This window comes from Mus caroli, unplaced genomic scaffold (assembly GCF_978045245.1).
Source record: "Mus caroli unplaced genomic scaffold, Mus_caroli_1 scaffold_7, whole genome shotgun sequence".
Lineage (NCBI taxonomy): Eukaryota > Metazoa > Chordata > Mammalia > Rodentia > Muridae > Mus > Mus caroli.
The window spans coordinates 57,558,810-57,577,813 of record NW_028227262.1 but is presented as its reverse complement, the minus strand read 5'-3'; the positions used below and the strand labels follow the sequence as shown (position 1 = coordinate 57,577,813).

The 19,004-nt window shown below is 51.6% G+C and overlaps 1 protein-coding gene across 5 annotated transcripts in view; it reads left to right on the top strand.

The window, feature by feature from the left end:
• Positions 1-19,004, top strand: part of Fbln2 (fibulin 2) — a 59,862-nt gene that overhangs the window by 32,076 nt on the left and 8,782 nt on the right. For 4 of the 5 annotated variants that reach the window (XM_085840289.1, XM_085840290.1, XM_085840291.1 and 1 more), the window contains exons 3-9: positions 6,066-6,177; positions 7,762-7,891; positions 9,961-10,141; positions 11,862-12,071; positions 12,505-12,618; positions 13,366-13,467; positions 15,388-15,528. In XM_085840289.1, the coding sequence (XP_085696415.1) occupies positions 6,066-6,177; positions 7,762-7,891; positions 9,961-10,141; positions 11,862-12,071; positions 12,505-12,618; positions 13,366-13,467; positions 15,388-15,528 (990 nt within the window). The remainder of the gene's footprint in view (positions 1-6,065; positions 6,178-7,761; positions 7,892-9,960; positions 10,142-11,861; positions 12,072-12,504; positions 12,619-13,365; positions 13,468-15,387; positions 15,529-19,004) is intronic. The other variant, XM_085840292.1, reaches the window with a different exon arrangement.

Here is a 19,004-nt window from a genome sequence, read left to right as displayed (position 1 = left end):
CTGGTGGAGAGTTGGGGGCTGTGATGCTGGCACATGCCTCTGTCTTTGGGGAGCGGGAGGTGTCCCTGAGTACTTACGGCATGCTTGGGTGGGGATCTGCTGACTGAAGGGTGCATGGCATTGATTGATGTTTCTCAATGCTTTACGAGAGCACCTTGAAGTTTACATGCACTAAGTTTACACGTGTGTGTGTGGCAGGTGGATTCCCAGCACCCTCATCCCCGTTACAGCCCCTTTCATCCTTGGCTCTGGTGTAGAGCAGCATCTCTTTTCAGTCTTAAGTCACATTCCTGAGAATGGTGTCAGCAAGTACCTTTCCTTGTAGCTGATCCTTTTTGTTCTCATTTGCCTGTGAGTATGTGTGGTATTCCATAGGTCAGGTCTCTGTCTGGCCATCTGTAAAAGTGACAGTGTGGGGACCCTCTATTGAGAGCCCTGGGGATGGGACCTCAAGTGCAGGCTGCAGTTCAGCAGTCACTGCTAGACTCTGGCTCAGCTCAGCACACAGTAGGACTGACTAGGTTTAAGTGAGCCTACTGGAAGGCAGACTCATATAGCATGTATGCTAAAACACCTGGAAAGAACAAGGGTATGGAGACATAGACATAGAGAAGCAAGGCCAGGTGGACTCAGGTGGACCCCCATCTCAGTGGCTCATCTGCCACCTCCCATGAACCTGGGGCAGAAGGCAGAGTGGAGGCCAGGACCCTTGCTGGTTTGCCTACTTTACAGGCCTCAGAAAGATGCTCAAGGCTCCTGGGTGGCCTGGAAGGGCTTGCCCTGGGTTCTGCTGTAAATGCCTTCGTTATCCCTCAAATCTGGTGGGACCCACAATGCCTTGTCATCCTCTGGGCTTTGTTCTGAGGCCACAAAGCAAACATTCTGTTCAGCGGGCCTAGCAGAGAACCCCCACTGCTGCCCTCCTGCCAGGAGAGAAAAGGCTCTGCCGCATTTTCAAAGCCAGAATTCTTCAGGGCTTTCATGTCAGGGAAAGGGGACTGTCCAGGGGTCTTGATGTCTGGCCTGGATTGTTTGGGACATCCATTGTTCTGTGATCAAAGGAGGCTATAGTCTCCGGATCTCTGAATCTATTTACAAGGGACAGGCTCTGGAATGGCTAATACCTGCCTGCAGTATACAGAAGGCTGGACTCCTCCCTAAGACACCATCTGTGGCTGGGTCCTGGGTCTCCACTCAGAAGCCTGGTGTATATCCATGTAATCCTTTTAAAGACAAATGTCAGTTTATATAGCTCCTGAACTCTGCCTGAAGTACCTTCAGGAATGATTTCATTTCAGGCACACATACACTGCCCCTGGCTCCTTAACACCTGTTGTGCGATTGCCTGGGAGCAGCTTCACTATTTCATCGTGGATTGTTAGGTATTTCTGGAATCTTTGCTGTCACAAATACATCATGCTTCTGGGACCCTCCTGTCTGGGCGTGTGTGTGTGTGTGTGTGTGTGTGTGTGTGTGTGTGTGTGTCAGTATATGAGATTCCTGATGGGGGAAGCGTCAGCTCACAGTTCTTTATATTGTACTGCAATGTGCAATGCATTTTTTTTTCAAAAATAACATGAAATTTACAGCTATTGAGTCTGCAGCTCAACAGCATTAAATGCAGTCACAGTGGAGGAAGACTTCCCATCTTCCCAAGCTGTTCCTGTTGCGCACTAAGCCCCAGCCCCTGGTGCCTGCTACACTACTTTCTGTCTCTGAATCTGAGTGGAAACAGGTGCTGTCTGCAGTCTGTGTCGGGCTCGCTGCTCTATCATTTCGAAATCTTAGATCCGTCTTCATTATGAGATTTTTCTAGTCGTGTTACCTTATCCATTCATGTTTTTGTCTCTTCCTGTGGCCAGTGTCTTTCCCCATGTCATACTTGTGGGTTATAAGCATGTCGCATGGTGGCTGTGGCTGTCATCGGCAAGACTTGTTGAAGTATAGAGACCATGCCTGGTAAGACATTTCTAGCATGGGCCTTTCAGTGGCCTGGGGCCCCTGGGGTATCTATTTCTGTTTCTTTTTCCTTATAACAAAGTCTCTGCAAAATGAATCTGCACAGCTTGCTTCCCTTTCAGCAGGTGGCAGGGCAAGTTTTCCACTCTAGCAATCTATCTCTGTCACCTAGGGGTGTGAGAGGTGCAGTTTGACCGAGTAGGTCAGGGGTCTCCCATACTGTCTGGCTGTCAGGACCTGGAAGCCTGATACTCTGAAGACCATGGCAGAGTGGTCCAGAGCCAGGCCATATTACTGCTTGGCAGGAGGGTCATCCTTGGGAGGAATAGGGAGGCCCAGCCGACCCAGAAGAAGCAGAAGAACAGATGGGCATCACTCAATGGACAGTGGCCCAGCCCCTTCTTCTACCCAGGGATTGATTCTCTTCCTGTGATGGTCTAGTTCATTCAGAAAGGTGCAGCACCACATGGTGTGCTGACGGACAAGGGTGGCCCCTTTACTACACATACAGCCATCATGGGCTGGTGTGAACTTTGAACAATGATGGATGCTGAGATCCTGAATGATCCTCCTAGAAGCAGAATCTGTGATGTTCTAGTCAGTGCTGGGCCCTGTGCTGCCCACTAGAGACCTGAGGTGGCTCAGGCCCAGTCTTGGACACAGGACCTTTCAAGGATGGTGTTGGCATAAGTGTGTCACATGGCAGGGATATCATTGGTGTGTGTGTGTGTGTGTGTGTGTGTGTGTGTGTGTGTGTTGTTTAACTAGAAGCTGAATGGTCTGCCCAGAGGCAGGTGGGTGCTGGCCAGATGGAGGGGCAGGGAAGTCTTATTGGATGGGCCTCTTCAGGCTTGATAGATGGACATTCCCCAGGTGGACAGGGAGGAGGAGGATGCTTCTAGCACAGACCATCACCAATGAAAGTAGCAGTAAGCAGAGGCCCAAGTGACTAGGTAGAGGGGCAAAAGCTGGAAGACCTTTATTGTTACACCATAGAGTGGTACTTTGTCCTGTAATGGCTTTTTATGCAATTCCAAGGTTCCCCAAAATGACTCAGAGCTACTACCCCCCCCCACAAGGCCAGTGCTGTATGAGAAAGGCTAAATGAAGTTGTATGGTAATGATAAGTAGAGTTAGGGTGCACAGAAGTTGGGGAGACCCTCTCTAAGAAAAAGTGATCCCTGAAAAGGAGAAAGGAGTTGGCTTGGTTGAGAGTAGAGGTGGGGACAGGCAGGAGGAGGGGTGGAAGATTCTGGGCAGACAACATAGCAACTGCATTAGCCCTGGGTAGGAATGAGCCTGAGACACTCAGGAAAAGGGAGGAGAGGAAAGGGGGGAGGGGAGAGGGGAAGATAGGAGAGGAGAAAGAGAGAGAGAGAGAAAGAGCTCAGAGAAGGGTCAAGTGGGGAAGGAGGAGGCAGGAGCATTTCGTGGAGTTGCACAGGCACGGAGGAATCCTCATCTGATTTCTGTGTGTGGACAGTCACCTGGGTACCAACCTGGAAGTGACTGGAGGACAGATGGAGCAGAGGGTCCAGAGGTAAGGAGACAGGTGGGTGGGTTGACTGTGCTTCAGAGGTGGTGGCCCTGGGAGGTATGTCCTCAGAACAGCCAGGGAGGGATTTCAGTGATGCAAGAAGCAGCTTAGGGATTAGAAGGAGCCAAATGCCAGTCTTGGGAAGCCAGGGGTAGCCTGAAGCAAGTCTGCTGCAGATGGGGTGCAAATTCCTGTGGCCAGGTTAGGTAGAACTGTAGGAGTGGCCAAGGCAAGGTGACACAGGGCACCCAGAGATTGGAGCATATCACTACAGTCAGATTATTAGAAGGATTATAGAGAGGACTTGGGGTTCACTCCACAGGCCAGAAGTCAGAGGAGCTGCCTCAGGAGCACCTTGGGAGTTGTGAGGTAGAGACCTCATTGTGACCTTACCTCCCATACCTTGGATGTTGAGTCCACATTAGACCCAGTCCCCTTCATGCTCCAAGTAGCTTGACCTTCCAGCATGAGGTCACAGCTCCAGATGGCTCTGAAGCGAGAGAGCTAGGGTGGGAGAAGCCAGGGAACAGTGGAAATCTACCAAGTGCGGGCTAAAACCTGGCCTGAGATCAAGAGACTAGAAAACCTGAGTCCATATGAAGGCGGCACCTTGGCTTGCTGGAGGGTCTGTTTGAGTGAGCTCTCTCAGACTGGCTGCATCAAGATGCCTGTGCCTGGAGAGGGAAAGGGAAGGGGGAAATCGAGGCTGTGCTGTCTAATCCTCCACTTCCTCTTGGGCAGAGGGAGTAACAACAGTTGGAGTGTTTGGCCTTGTGCCTGGGTTGTTACTGGCGCTCAGCACATTAGGGCTGTCATTGTGATCTCTTAGGGCATCTATCATATATTGCCTCACCAAGACCCCAGAATCTGGTGCAATCTTGTAATCCCATAGGGCTTTCTTAGAAAAGCCTTAGGGAGGGAAGATTCCAGCCTGTAGAAGGAAGATCAAGTGTTAGATATGAAATGTCCCACCAAAGGCTCATTATGTCTTACAGCCTGGGTCCTCAGCCAGTGGACCATCTCTTCATCTTGGCCACATCCACATTATACTCCTCCTCCGTCTCCTCTTCCTCCTTTCCCTCCTCTTCCTCCTCCTTCTTTTGGTGAGAGGTTCTCTTTATGGAGCCCAGGCTTAAATTTGTAATCTTCCTGCCTCAGCTTCCAGAGTGCTTGTTTTATAGCCTCCATGCCTGGCTTGTATACTTTTAGATAGTCAATTTTGTTAATGGGGGCAGAGTGGGGTAATTGGATGGGGTTGAGGTACATAGGTGCCAGGGAGACTTTCTCTGAGGAGATTTGATCCCTGAAAAGTGAAAAGGAAGAAGCCAGCCTGATTGAGAGCCATAATTCTGCCTCTTTGTTTTTAAGTCTTCATTTTGAGACAAGTCCCACAAGGTTGTCCATGCTGGCCTTGAACTATAATCCTGCTGCATGGCCTTCTTAGTAGTGAATTACAGACTGTTTCTACCAGGCCTGGCTATTCATGTGAATTTGAGAATCACCTTGACAAATCCCATAAGCAGACTGGGTCTTTGATTATAATTGTATTAAAGTTGTGTCTCACATAAAGAAGAGTTCACATCTTGAGTGCATTGCCCCTCTTCTCGAGTATGTGTACACGGTATGTGTTTCAAATAAAGTGGTTAAAAGCACTTGCTGCTTCAGTAGAGAACCCAGGTTCATTCCCAGCATCCACATAGTAGCCCCAAATTACCAGTAACTACAGTTCCAGGGGATCTGATGCCACCTTGTGGGCTTCTTGGGTTCTGCACTCACGGTGCATATACATGCAAGCAAAGTAACACATAAAATAAATCTAAAAGGAAGGAGAAGGAGGAGAAGACAGACAGACAGATCCCTCTTTTTGGTCAACATGCTTACTGCCTGTTTATTTCTGGATTTCTCTTTTAAATGCCATATTTCTCTACTAATTTTTCTATTACTGTATTAAGAACCACTATTTGAATACATCAATTTTGGTTTTGGTCATTGTGTTATAATGATTGTTAATTAGTATTAATTTTTATTATTTAGACTTCATCATTGCAACCAAATCTCCAAGAAAAGTAACTTAAGATGGCTCTAAATGGAATCCCACAAGCCCTCGAGGCTCTTTTCTGTCTCCTGCCCCATTTGGGTTATTTGGACCAGAAGAACCCAGCTCAGGGCTTCTTGTGTCTGCAATGGTTCGTTTAGAGACATGTCTTGGCAGAAACAGTCTAGGGGTTGGGGAAGGGGCTAGACAAATCACCTGTCAGCTGTTACCTGTGTAGTCTAGTCCTGTGGGCTCTGGAGAGAGCACCCCCTACACACACACACACACACACACACACACACACACACACACACACACGCACACATGCTCTTGGAGCCAGTCATTGGCTGCCCATTGCTCTACCCACCCTGCAAGAGGATCAAGGCTCCTCAGTGCTTCCTTACAAGGGAGGGGCTGGAAGTGCAGGTCAGGGGTGGGTGGGTTGAGGTGAGAGGTTCCCCTGCACAGAGCCTGCAGTATGTATTGCACTTGGTGGCCCTGAAACCCAACCACAGCCCTTACTGCAACCCACAGGCTCCCCCAAGGACCTAATCGAGACGTGTTGTGCAGCGGGCCAGCAGTGGGCCATCGACAATGATGAGTGCCAGGAGATCCCCGAGAATGGTGCTCAGAGTGACATCTGTAGGTAAGTGGCCTTGGGTGGGCAGAACTGCTCTTGCCTTCCCTGGGCCCCAGATGTGCGAGGGTGACCAAAAGTGAATACAATGAGCCATCTGGCCAGGCGAATGTGGGGAGACTGACTGGTCCTGAGGGTCAGCTGACCACATGGGTCTGTGGCTGGCTTGGTGAGTAAATGGTGTACTATTTAGAACAAATTCAAAGTGCCATCATCACCTTGGGGATCCGGGGCTCCCCACCCCGAATGCCCCGGAGCTGATGCCTTTCTATCCTCCTCTGTCACCTCTGCTGTGGCTCAGACACCTGTGCTCTGCTTCCCTTGCCAGAATTGGTCTTCTGTTCTCTCCCTTTCTCAACTTTCATGGCCTACTCATAAAGTTCAGAGAGGCAGTGTGATTCACCTAGTGCTGCACAGCTCACCAGTATGGCCAGAATTAGAACCCATATTTTCTAATGTCTACTGTGTTCTGTCCCTGCCCATTCTCCTTCTCTTCCCTCCCCTATCCCCTTCTTCTTCCTCCTTTCTTCTTTTTCTTCTTTCTTCTTTTCTCTTCTTCCTCTTCTTCCTTCTTTCTCCTTCCATCTCCTCCTCTTCTTCCTCCTCTTCCTCTTCTTCCTTCTCCTCTTCCTCCTTTTCCTCCTCCTCCACTTCCTCCTCCCCCTCTTCTCCTCTTCCAGTTCTGAGACAGGGTCTCACTATATAGCCCTGCTGACCTGAAACTCTCTATGTAGACCAGGCTGGCCTCAAAGAGATCTGCCCACCTTTGCCTCCCACATGCTGAGGTTAAAGGCATGCACCACCATGCCTGGTCCTACTCTGCCTTCTTTAGAGAACTTTAAATTCTAACCTTGTCTCTTCTCTTTCCTTTTTGCCACTTCTGTTTGGGGTTACTGAATGACTAGAGCATGTACACTCTTCAGACCCCATAAGTTTTGAGCTTTGCAGCCATTATAAATACTTACATCCCTCTTGAGATAGAGCTCACCGCCACACGGACCACACCACAACTCCATTACTGGTCAGCTGATCCCTGCACGTGTCCCTCCCAAGTAGTGCTGAGTCCCGCCTCTCACGGCTCATGCTTTGCTGGCTCGTCAGCCACCTCTTTAACAGATTCTTCATATGGAGAGGAACAGGCGGTGACCAGGGACCCAGGGACTACTCTCCCCAGCAGATCTTCTCCATCTTTCTTGAGGTTGGGTCTCTTTAACAGATTCTTCATATGGAGAGGAACAGGCGGTGACCAGGGACCCAGGGACTACTCTCCCCAGCAGATCTTCTCCATCTTTCTTGAGGTTGGGTCTCTGTAACTTTCTGAGGACTGATAGTGGAACTCTGAATGCCAACATCTTCCTCCAGAAGTCAAGGACACAGCGCTGAGGCCAGTGGGTCCCAGGCCCAAATCAAACCTATGTGACTTGGTGGGGGTTGTGTCTGCTTTGCTACCAGCCCCGGCACCACTTGCTGTAGACCTCAGGTGGGGGCTTCCCTTCTCTACATTCCACTCCATCTCCCTCCTGTGAGGTGGGGACTGTCACCCTCCTTGAGAGGGACCCACCCATTAGGTACTGAGGTATTCCCCTGTTTCAGGATAGCCCAGAGGCAATGCTGCATCTCCTACTTGAAAGAGAAGAGCTGTGTGGCTGGGGTCATGGGGGCCAAGGAGGGTGAGACCTGTGGAGCAGAGGACAATGATACCTGCGGCGTCTCCCTGTACAAGGCAAGTCCCACCTGCCACAATCATGGCTGAGATGTTTGACACCACATCCTGGGGTGGGGGTGGGGGCAGACTCACACCTGCCCAGAAAATGTTAACAGTCATGGTATTGGTCAACAAATCCACAAATTATGTATTGACCTCATCAGAGACCCAGAAGACATCTTGCTCTCTCTGAGGCAGAGTAGGTTGAATGTGACAAGGTGTGGTTTACCTGAGGTAGTGAAGAGGTCTGTGGGCAGAGGCTGTGCTGGAGCACACAACTGTTCTAGGAGCAGTGTGGTGGCCAGCAATGGGAAGTTCTAGGATGCTAGCTTTCTTTTCATGTGTATACTGGAGGGTGGAGGGTGGAGGCTGGAGGCTGGAGGCCCAGGCTGCATCGGGGCAGGGGAGATAGCAGGAGGAAGAGGAGAAGACCTGGTGTTAGGAGAGGAGAGTATAGAGTTCGGCTTCTGAGGTTTTTTTTTTTTTAAAGATGTATTTATTTATTATATGTAAGTACACTGTAGCTGTCTTCAGACACTCCAGAAGAGGACGTCAGATCTCATTACGGATGGTTGTGAGCCACCATGTGGTTGCTGGGATTTGAACTCCGGACCTTCGGAAGAGCAGTCGGGTGCTCTTACCCACTGAGCCATCTCTCCAGCCCATTCTGAGGTTATTTTTACCCCAAGTCCAGACCTCTTCTCTTAGCTTCAGTTTCTCCATGCATAAAACATGGACAAGGAATCCCCGTCCTGGCCCAGTGCCAGCACCTAGAGCTTGTGTTCATGTGGTTTTTGGCAGTGTGTATTGAAGCATCAGGTGAAGGGTGTCACTCACTGTAGCTATGCCTGTGGCTTGCTTGTTTTAGTGGGCCTGTGTAGCTGTCTTTGGCTGGTGGCTGCTCTGGAATCAGGTGGCTCAGCTGAGCTATCTTTGTTCCCTCCCACAATGGGCTGGCTGAGCCTAGTTCAGATAGGGCCCCAGGAAAGAGATTGAAAGTATACATGTCACTTAAGTTTTCCTCATTCTGATAACATGCCCGAGAGGATCCCTTTTGTGAGTGAAAGGTTTTGGTTCCATTTGCTCTCACTTGGCCCTGCTGCCTTTGGGCTTGTGGTGAGGTATCATGGTGTGGCATGGTGTGCATAGGAAGGCCAGTTTCTTACGTAAGAGAGAAGAGACCAGTGTCCCCAAGTCCCCTTCAAGGGCATTCCCTCAGTGACCTAGGATCTGCCATTAGACCCACCCTGGGTCCTGGAGTAGGCATATGCTAACCTATAGTGACACACAAGACCTTTAGAAGGCTAGGCTCAAATGGGCACATGATCACTTCTGTCTCACCCTAGTGACCGAAGCAAGTCATTGACCCGGAACCGCATGCTCACTCTCTGAGTCTCTGAGCTGTTCGGCTCCAGAGTGTAGATGCCGGGGATGCTGGTCAGTTGGGCTTTTGCTGTACCAGTCCATTGCCACAGTTTGACAGTGCAAACCAGACTTCCCCATGTCAGTTGGCTGTCTGAACCGATGGGTCTGCATATCCTTAGGGACCCAACCTCTCTTTGTCTTTTTGTTGAATGGTCAGTGTGTAGTGTTAGCTTCAGGTCCCTTCATAACCTGATGTGATACCAGGAGCTCCAACACATACACTCTAAGGAGGATGACCAGGGAGAGAGAGAGACAGGTACACTTCCAAGTAGATCCTGTCCCAAACACTTTATGAAGTCACCCGGACTGCAAGGGCCCTTAGGAAATGCTGTCTTTGTTGAGCTGACAGGATTACCGTCTGCTTCTGAGGGTGGGGCATGGTGAGTGTGCCTGGTCTTTATTTGTAGTTCTTTCCAAGGGACATTTATTCATTCATTAAGGAAAATTAACATTAGTCCTACCCTTCTCCAGACTTGGGATGTAGGGGTGGGCCACCTTCCACCCTGGGAGAACACACAAGCAGACAGAGGGACCAGACAATGTTAATTCACTGCAGAATCTGCCCCAGGCTGTGCCCACAGACCCTGAATGAATCACAGGCACATAGACTGTGGGAACAGGCATGCTCTAAGGTCCTGGTTGTGATGGTCTGTCTCCCTTAGCAATGCTGTGACTGCTGTGGCCTGGGACTCCGAGTGCGGGCTGAGGGCCAGTCGTGTGAGTCCAACCCCAACCTGGGCTATCCCTGCAACCATGTCATGCTCTCCTGCTGTGAAGGTGAAGAGCCCCTCATAGTTCCTGAGGTCCGCCGGCCACCAGAACCTGAGGCTGCTCCTCGCAGAGGTGGGTGCTATTCTCCCAGGTGGAGGCAGTTGAAGGAGGACAGATGGGCTCCTAGGGTGGTTGGGCTGGGCGGCTTTGGGCTACAGTGGGGACCCTGGTCCATTACTGTATGTGGTTTGAGGTTTGAGCTCTGCTTTATAGAGTTCTGCGGCTGCTGACTGGACTCTAACCCCGTTTGTGCTGCCCTGGCAATCCCACAGTTCTCTGTACCATTCACCAATCACCAGTGACCATCTGCCCTTCTACTCTCCCTTCACCACCCTGACTGTCTGACCATCTCCACACCCTTCCACTGTTTCCCTAGCTGGGCATCATGTTCTGCTTATATCATTCTTCATCTGATTATCTGTGCATCAGGCTATCATCTATTTGCTATTCTATCCATCCATCCATCCATGCATCCATCCATCTATCCATCCATCCATCCATCCATCCATGCATCCATGCATCCATCCATCCATGCATCCATGCATCCATGCATGCATGCATGCATCCATCCATCCATCCATCCATGCATTCATCCATCCATCCATCCATCCATCCATCCATCCATGCATACAAACACCTTCATCCATCCACATGCCTATCTGTTTATTGTTCTGCTTCCTCATCCATCCCCCAATCAATCCATCACTCACCTCCCCTACTCATTCACCTATTTTTCTCCCATCCACCCCCACACCCATCCACCAGCTCATCCAAGATACTGGTTGAAGATGATAATTTATGAAGAACAAGTTATTAGCCAGAGAGTGGTTTAAGGTAGCATTCAGGAGTAAACCCAGCATCAGAGGTCAGAACAAAGCATGGGGGGCTGGGACCAGGTGGACCACACAGCTGGGCAGGGTCCATTCATCCCCTCACTTAACCACCCACAGTAACATTGTGTCTCTTCTGTGTAGAGCTTCTGAGTGGCTTGGGTATGTGAGATACAGGTGCTGGGAGCAGACTGTTTAAAATAGCCTCAGGCACATCCTCCTCTTTTCTCTTCTGTTGTGAACATGGTCAGAAGAGCATGCAGATGACAATGAGCTGGGCTTGGCCCATGGAGGTACATCCTGGTGGGCTCCGGGATCCCTGAGCCTTGATTTTTGACCCTGGGCCTGGCCTCTGTCTGCTCACAGTTCCAGGTCCTCAGGACAGAGCTGTGATCACCAGGATAGGGCTCCTCAGGGGGGAGCTCAATGCACCCACCTTCCCTGTGACATGCCCTTGGATGTAGCTTCGTGCCAGCCTTCTGTTCTCTTGTTGCATCTGGCCAATGCAGAACAGCTCTCCTCCACTCCCCTGCTGCCCTCTGGGGAGTAGACCGTGTACCCCAGAGCCTGGAGACCCAAAGAGACTGCTGACACAGCTAAGGATGCTGCAATCAGATGTCACATCCTCATCTGTCTCAACTCAGGCTAGCACTCTTTCTACAGCTCCAGTTTAGCACTTTAGTAAGAGCCCTAAATAGGCACGGTCCTGTCCTATTGAAGGAGACTTAGATGATGAAGACTCAGACCCAGCTGCTATGGGTTCACTATTGTTCATCCATTCGTCCACTCCACTCCCACCCACCTCCCCACCCATGTGGTCATCCATCCATTCCTCCCTCTCTCCCTCCTTTACTTCTTCATCCTTATCATCTTTTGAGCCTCTGTTGCTTTCCTGGATCCTGTGGGCTCAGCCACCCATTGGCCATGTTGGCTATGTTCCAAGTGCTGACCAACCACCCCAGTTTCAGAGACGGAGATGGCAAGCCGGGAGGCCCTGTCACTGGGCACTGAGGCTGAACTGCCCAATAGCCTGCCAGGAGATGACCAGGATGAGTGCCTGATGCTCCCTGGGGAGCTTTGCCAGCATCTTTGCATCAACACCGTCGGCTCCTACCGCTGTGCCTGCTTCCCTGGATTCGAGCTGCAGGGTGATGGCCGCACCTGCCGCCCAGGTAAGCTGTAGGCAGCCCAGGGACAGGCTTGTCCTGCCAATGGAGGATAGCCTTCTTAGGATACCTCTCTTCCTGCTGCCCCTGTGTTGATGCTGGCATAAGCCAGAGGAGGCTCCTAGGCTTCAGAGACCTGGAGCAGGCCCAGCTGTGTCTCCAGCACCAGGGTTTTCTCCATGCCAGCTGTATGGGTGGAGCTGTTTTCTAGTCTAGATACCCCCTATTTCTTCCTTTACTCTTTTGCCTTTTCCTAGTAGCTGTGAGATAGCTCTTGCCCAAGGTGTGTCCGTACCCCGAGCCTCAGTATGCTCCCTTGTGAATGAGCAAGGGGAGTGGCAGTGATCATCAGTCAGTGCCTGGTGCGGTTGACTGTGAGTGTCTAAGCCCTGGCAGAAGATGTGAGCATGCCCCCTGCCACATGCTCTACCTGTAACAGATGGAGGTGCCCCACAGTTGGACACTGCACGAGAGTCTGCACCAAGGTCTGAGTCTGCCCAGGTATCTCCCAACACCATCCCACTGCCCGTGCCACAGCCCAACACCTGCAAAGGTGAGTGGAAAGATGGCCCTTCTGCAGGGCTGAGCTGCAGGGGTCTGAGCTGAGTCGTGTGGTGTGGTAGGCTCTGGGGCTGGGTGTGTACAGGTTGGGCCAGGCTATCTGATGCCTCTGCTTTGTGAAAGGGCCTGTCTGTTGATGACTGAGGAGGAGGAGGAGGAAGAAGAGGAGGAAGAGGGGGAGGAGGGGTCGGGAGAGGAGGAAGAGGGGGAGGAAGAGGAGGAAGAGGGGGAGGAAGAAGAGGAGGAAGAGGAAGAGGAGGTAGAAGAGGAGAAAGAGGAAGAGGAGGAAGAAGAGGAGGTAGAAGAGGAGGAAGAGGAGAGGGAGGAAGAGGAGGAGGAGGAGGAGACATCAGGGGATTCTGGGTCTCTAGGTGACCCTGGTCAAGGAGGATCACCTGCTATGTTTCATTCCTGTAAAGCCAACTCTTCATTCAGGGATGCTGGGAAGACTTCCCTTCCTGCCTTCTGCTTTTATCCCTCACTGTCCTTGCTGGTACTCAAGGGATGGATTGACATCTGAGTGGTGTGTGGGAGGAACCCAAAATATTGTCTCTCGTGCCAGCTGGGACTGGAGGCATTTACTGGGGACCCTGTGAAAAGACTCAGGCCTGGGGCTCCCATCTTTTCACACCTCTGTCTCTCTGGGCCTGCAGTGGAAACCCCAACCCATACCTCAGACCTGAAGGATGAGCAGTGTGGCCAGGGCTTATGAATTCTGACTCTGAGACTTTTTCCTCAGACAATGGGCCCTGCCGTCAGGTGTGTCGTGTTGTTGGGGACACAGCTATGTGCTCCTGCTTCCCTGGCTACGCCATCATGGCAGATGGTGTGTCCTGTGAAGGTGAGTACTTTGGGGTTACCCTCTGATCTTTGCAGATCTGTTTGGCCCATGGTGAGAGCTTTGGGAAGGGGAGATCAGGACTTCAAATGTACCCTGATCGTGAGGTTCAGCTGTTGTGACAGAGAAGCCCAGCAGGACAGTGTAGGCGGTTCCCTCTGGTGTCACTGAGCCCTTGGTATTGGCCCTCCATGCGGCTGTAGAGCTCTGGACTCCTATCTGGCTGCTCTGCTGCTGTCTAAGGACCAAATGCCTCTCAGAATCGAATGTGTACTGCATCACCTGAAGGCCCATTGAACACAGATTCCTGGGAATTCTGCTGGCCCTCCAGACAACCTCACTAGGGGTCTGGATAAGCTTTGAACTTGTGTTCTAATCAGGACTCAAGCCAGATATGGATCATTCTCAACTCACTGCTCCCTGAGGGCTGGTGTGGTCTACAAGGCTAAGCTGACTTTGTGATCTCTGAGTTCATCCATGCTCCAGCCCGAGGTGGAGAAAGAGAGAAGGGAGCGATGTGTCACTGTGTTGGATATGTCACTATGTTGGTGGCAGCATCCAGAAGTGACCTTACCTCCCCCACTCCTCCCCCACATGCCTGCAGTGAGGAGAAGGGCCTCAGTCATGGAGAGGGAATTGACACTGGTGGCGGTGAGCTTCCTCTGCCAGTCACAAACACATGAAGAGTGATGTTCACAAAGTCCATCCCTTTTACCGCAATGACCAGCATAGGTGATTGTATGTCTCAGTGGGGCCACTGTAGATAGAACCTCTCAGTACACAGTATACAATGGGAACAGTGGTTCTGACGCCTATTGGTTGGCTTCCTCAGTGAGTTTTGTTTGAACTAGTTTGAGGGTCCTAGGATCTTACCCCTCCTGTCTTAGCAGAAGCAGGATAGAGAGCCAAGTCTAGGATATGTATGGCTCAGGCTCAGAAGGCATGGTCTGAATATCTGCATAGAATGATCAGGCTTGTCCAAAAGGATGCCCACGTTCTTCTCTGAAGCTCACATCCCACATACTCTAGAGGCTCTGTATGTAACTGACACCCTTCAAGTGAGTCCAGAGAAGGTGCTAAAGCACAGAGCCTGGTGACAACTGATTGGCCTTTCTCTCTGATGATGGAGACAACAGACCCAGGGGATAATGTGTTCTTTGAGCTCTGATTCTCCCCAGGGCTCTGGGGACTGAGAAACGTATCTTGGTTCAGAAGTCTTGGACCTGCTGCCCGAGGCCCAGTTTACTGCCTCTGCCAGACACCCCTGGCACACTCCAGCAGGAAGAGTGGAGGGGAACAGGGCAGAGGCTGCAAAGGCACACCTGTGAGGGCATGTACAGCTCCCACACAGGAGGAGGCCTGTCTCCCTTTGTTCTCAGGAATAATCACAGGGATTCCCTGCTGGGACAGCCTGAGGATTTTTAAAAATATCTCCAGATTTGAGTTTCTGGGGAAACTTTATAAAGCTTCTTCTCATGGAGGCCCTTCTGTATAGCCCTCGCCTGGCAGCCTCTGGAGCCCTCCTCCCCAGCCCCTTCTGTGAATGCTACTGGCCTGGACCCCAGAGCCCTTGAAATTTCAGATCCTTCTGTTGTGATCTCTTTGGTTGCTGTAGACCTGGGCATTATTACCAAGCATGGGTTGAGAAAAGTTTGCTGCCCAGGTTTTACTCTGGGCTGGCTGCTTGCCCTCTCTGAGTCTCTCTCCATCTGCCCTTACTGGGCAGTAGGGGCAGCTCTAACATCTTTGAGTTTTACAAACTCAACTTGGGTCTAAGGTTCAGCTGTCCCCTGACAGGCGAACACACGTTCTTTGCCCCTCTCTCCAGCACACACAGGGTTCTTCATCTCTCTCTCCCTGGATGCCCCTGGCAGACACGCCTCTCTAACAGCCTTCTGTTTTTCCTTCCGTGGCTGTCATTAGACCAAGACGAGTGTTTGATGGGCACTCACGATTGTAGCTGGAAACAGTTCTGTGTGAACACCCTGGGATCCTTCTACTGTGTCAACCACACAGTGCTGTGTGCAGAGGGCTATATCCTCAACGCACATAGGAAGTGTGTGGGTAAGCTGGAGCCCCTACCTGCCGCCGCCCACGTCACGGCTGTCTGCTCTGCTCCACGCCAACCCACCACATAGTGCCACATGCTAAAGGGCCTACTACCCTTTGCATGTGAGCTCCCACACAGCAGCCTGCCGAGCTCTGTGTCATACCCTTGTGTCCTGGTGTCTTGTCCCGCTTGTTCTCCGTGGCTGTGTTCCCAGATATGCCCGTGACTCAGAAAGCTAGTGGGATATCTCAGGGATGGGTCAGAGACAGGAAGGCCAGATGTGGGCAGCAGGGCCATGTAGCAGTGTGGAAGCAGGGAAGCCTGGGTGGGAGGCAGGACCCCAGTGGCTCTGGATCTTGTCTTTTCTCAGCTATTGGAAGCTACTGACAGCTACGAGGATTTGGGTGCATGTGCCGTGTGCACATAGTCTGGGTCATACATCCTGTTACCTCGGCCACTTAGCTTGCTTGTAGATTTATCTGGGATCTCCCGAGAGGCAAGTAGATTGTCCTGGTCCAGCTGGCCCAGTTCAGCATCCATTTGCTGCGTGACCCTGAACAAATGTCACTTTCCCCTCTGAGCCTTCCTTCAATGGACAAGGAAGATGTGAGCCCTGTGTAAACCTGCACATGGCTGGGCCTCTTGTCTATCTATGCCTGTATAGGCGGGGGCTGGGATTCTGGAGTTCTGTGGACAAGGAAGGACTCCATACTGTCTTGTGTCTGAGTTACCTGGTATTCTCACTGAGGAAAAAATATAAGCCCTGGCTTCCTGCATCTCAGAGATAGCACTGAGTAGAGGAGAAGTCAGGCAGACTGGCTGATGCAATGATAGGGAAACAGGCAAAGGGAGACTTCACTCTTGCCAACTGGCACCCAGGGGAAAGAGGAATAGCTCCACCTATTCCCAAGGATGGGTGGGACTTGGAGATGGGAAAAGCCACAAAACAGGAAGGAGACAGTTGGGAAAGAGGTGTGGAGGTGGGACCAGGGCACACAGTGCTCAGGGCTTGCGGCCAGAGTCCTGTCTGTCTTGCCTGTGCTTGGGGACCATGTCCAGCCTGGACATGTCCTCTTCCTCCCCTGCACCGCTGGGCAGCAGTGCTGGCTGACATGTTTGCCTTGCTGCACCCACGGTACAACATGGCCCTCCTGATGTGCTTGCCAGTGATGGCAGTTCCTCCTGGGTGGACTGGGTCTGTGTGTGTGCGTGCTGGGAGGCATGTGGGCCCCCTCTCAGGATGTCCCCCCATTTGCCACTCCCTGGCTTGGCAGCTATGACCTCTGCTGCAGGGTTCTTAGCTGCTGAAAGATGAGCCCACGGATGAGAAAGCCAAGATACATTCCATTCAGCAAGATTTATGAGCAAGCTCTGCATTTCTTCCCTCTTTATTCTGCTATCAGTCACTCTCCTCCCACTTCAAGCCAACATCACTTGGGGGCTCGGGGGTTCCCCAGTTGCTCTGCTCAGGTGCAGGAACTCAGACAGGGGAGGAGCAGGACCATGCTGGGATGATGTGGCTTCACTGAAGTCCATGACCACTCTGAGCCTTAGTTTCCCCACTCCACAAAAGAGGCATCTGCATCTGAAGGTCACCATGGAGACCGGGTGCATTAGTCCCTAGGAGGAATGCTAGCAGGGTTCCCTGAGCTAGAAGCTGAGGCCTAGAAGCTGGGGACAGCTTGGTGTGGCCTCTGCCAGGGCCCCCTTTATGCTTTACTCTTAAGAAAGTTCCACAGCTACGCTGGACTGCAGGGAGTAGGAATGGCACAGCCCTGCTCTGAGGACTCTCTGCAATGGGAAGCAGGCAGCGAGAAAAGCCTGTAGCTCGGAGCAAGCGCCCTAGATTCCATATTTGCTGGCTGCGTAATTCAGTCCAGTGGCATCCCTTTGGGGTGAAAGATCTCCTCATCTGTGAAATGGCCACCTCTGTATTACAAGACAGTGAGTCTGATCAGTTCTTGTAGCTTCCTGACCCCTGGGGATCTTTGTGAGTGGTGACTCTTGTCATACAATACTCTAAGGCCTCTTAGCTGTGGGAAACTCCTAGGGTCCTAGGTGCCCATCTCCCTGTGCCTATTCAGCTGTACATCAGATGTCTTTGTGGTGCCTGATTGTACCTCCATGGCAAGCTTGACTCAAAACTGTCCCTTCCCTATCCCCATTTCTATCTATACCGTCTCTGCCTGGAAGGGTCTCTTCCCCACCCCTACTTTCCTACCTGGTCCCCTAATCATACTCATAGATTCAACTCAAATGTTACTACCCCTGAGAAGCATCTGGCATTGCAGGACCAGGGAAGAGAGCCCTCTGATCTGAGCCCCAGGGACCCCTCTTCATCTGTGTCTCCACTTGCCCGCCTTGACCTATCCATCAGGGTCAGAGGCTGTGCTAACCCACTGTGTGGCACAGGGACCTGGTGGAAAATAAGCACTGGCCAGTGTAGCACTAAGCAAGTAGGCTGTGCCTAGTACCATTACATGCCAGGTACAGGCCAGGGCTAAGGGCCCTTCCAGGCTCCATCCAGCCCACTCCCAGCTGCTTATCCCTAGAGTGTCCCAATGTCTGTCCGTGGCCTCTTCTTCATGTACCTATTCCTTCAAGTGACCTCAGCCACCTGACTACCCCCTCAGTTCCTTCAGTGAGCCCAGAGTTAGGAAGACTAACCCTGTGAGCCCAGAGGTAGGTCATTAGCTGCCTCCTAGCCCCTGAGGACCCCACTTCAGCACACCTGCCTCCCACAGGCCACCCATCCCAGGTGCTGGCATCTGTTTAGCTGCTCAGCCCAAAGCTTTTCTGATCTCCTGGTTCTCTCACTTCCCCTTCTGCCATCTGAGGGGTCTGGCTGCTTCTGCTCTCTTCCAGCATACCAGCCACCATCCTTCTGTGGATAAACGACATCTCCTCCTAGTCTGCTCACCAGCTCCAACCAGAGTGCCTTCATTCCTATAGCAGGAACCACTATGGCTCCCATCCTCTCCTTGGTATAACCTCGTCTGTTCACATTTTCTTCTCTCCCCTACAGCCACACCTGCCTCTGGGTTAGTCCTGAACCTGCCTGGGCTATCATCTAACTGTTCCTTCTGCCTGAACTGTCAGAGCGGCTCCTGCTGTCACCTCTTCACCTTCCTACTCAGATGTCCGTCTTCTGACAGTGCTCCTCATCCCTGCCTTAAACTTGCTTGCCCTGTCTCTGCCTCAGCCCACCTTCCTCCTGCTGTGGTCCCCATAGTCCCCTTTGAGCAACCTCATTGCATATGCAAGCATCCCCAAGCATCTGCTCCAAGGGCAGGCATTTCTATCTTGTTCACTCACCCATCCCTCTTGTCAAGAGCCCTGCTTGACTCCTAGAGGGGTGTGATAAATCTTTGTTGAATGAAGGGATACTTGGATAAGGGGACATCAGCTTCATGCTTCTCCCTGCATGGTGAGTACCTGAGGTCAGAGCCTGGTGCTTCCTGTCTCAGTGCCTGGTTGTGCTAGGCCTATG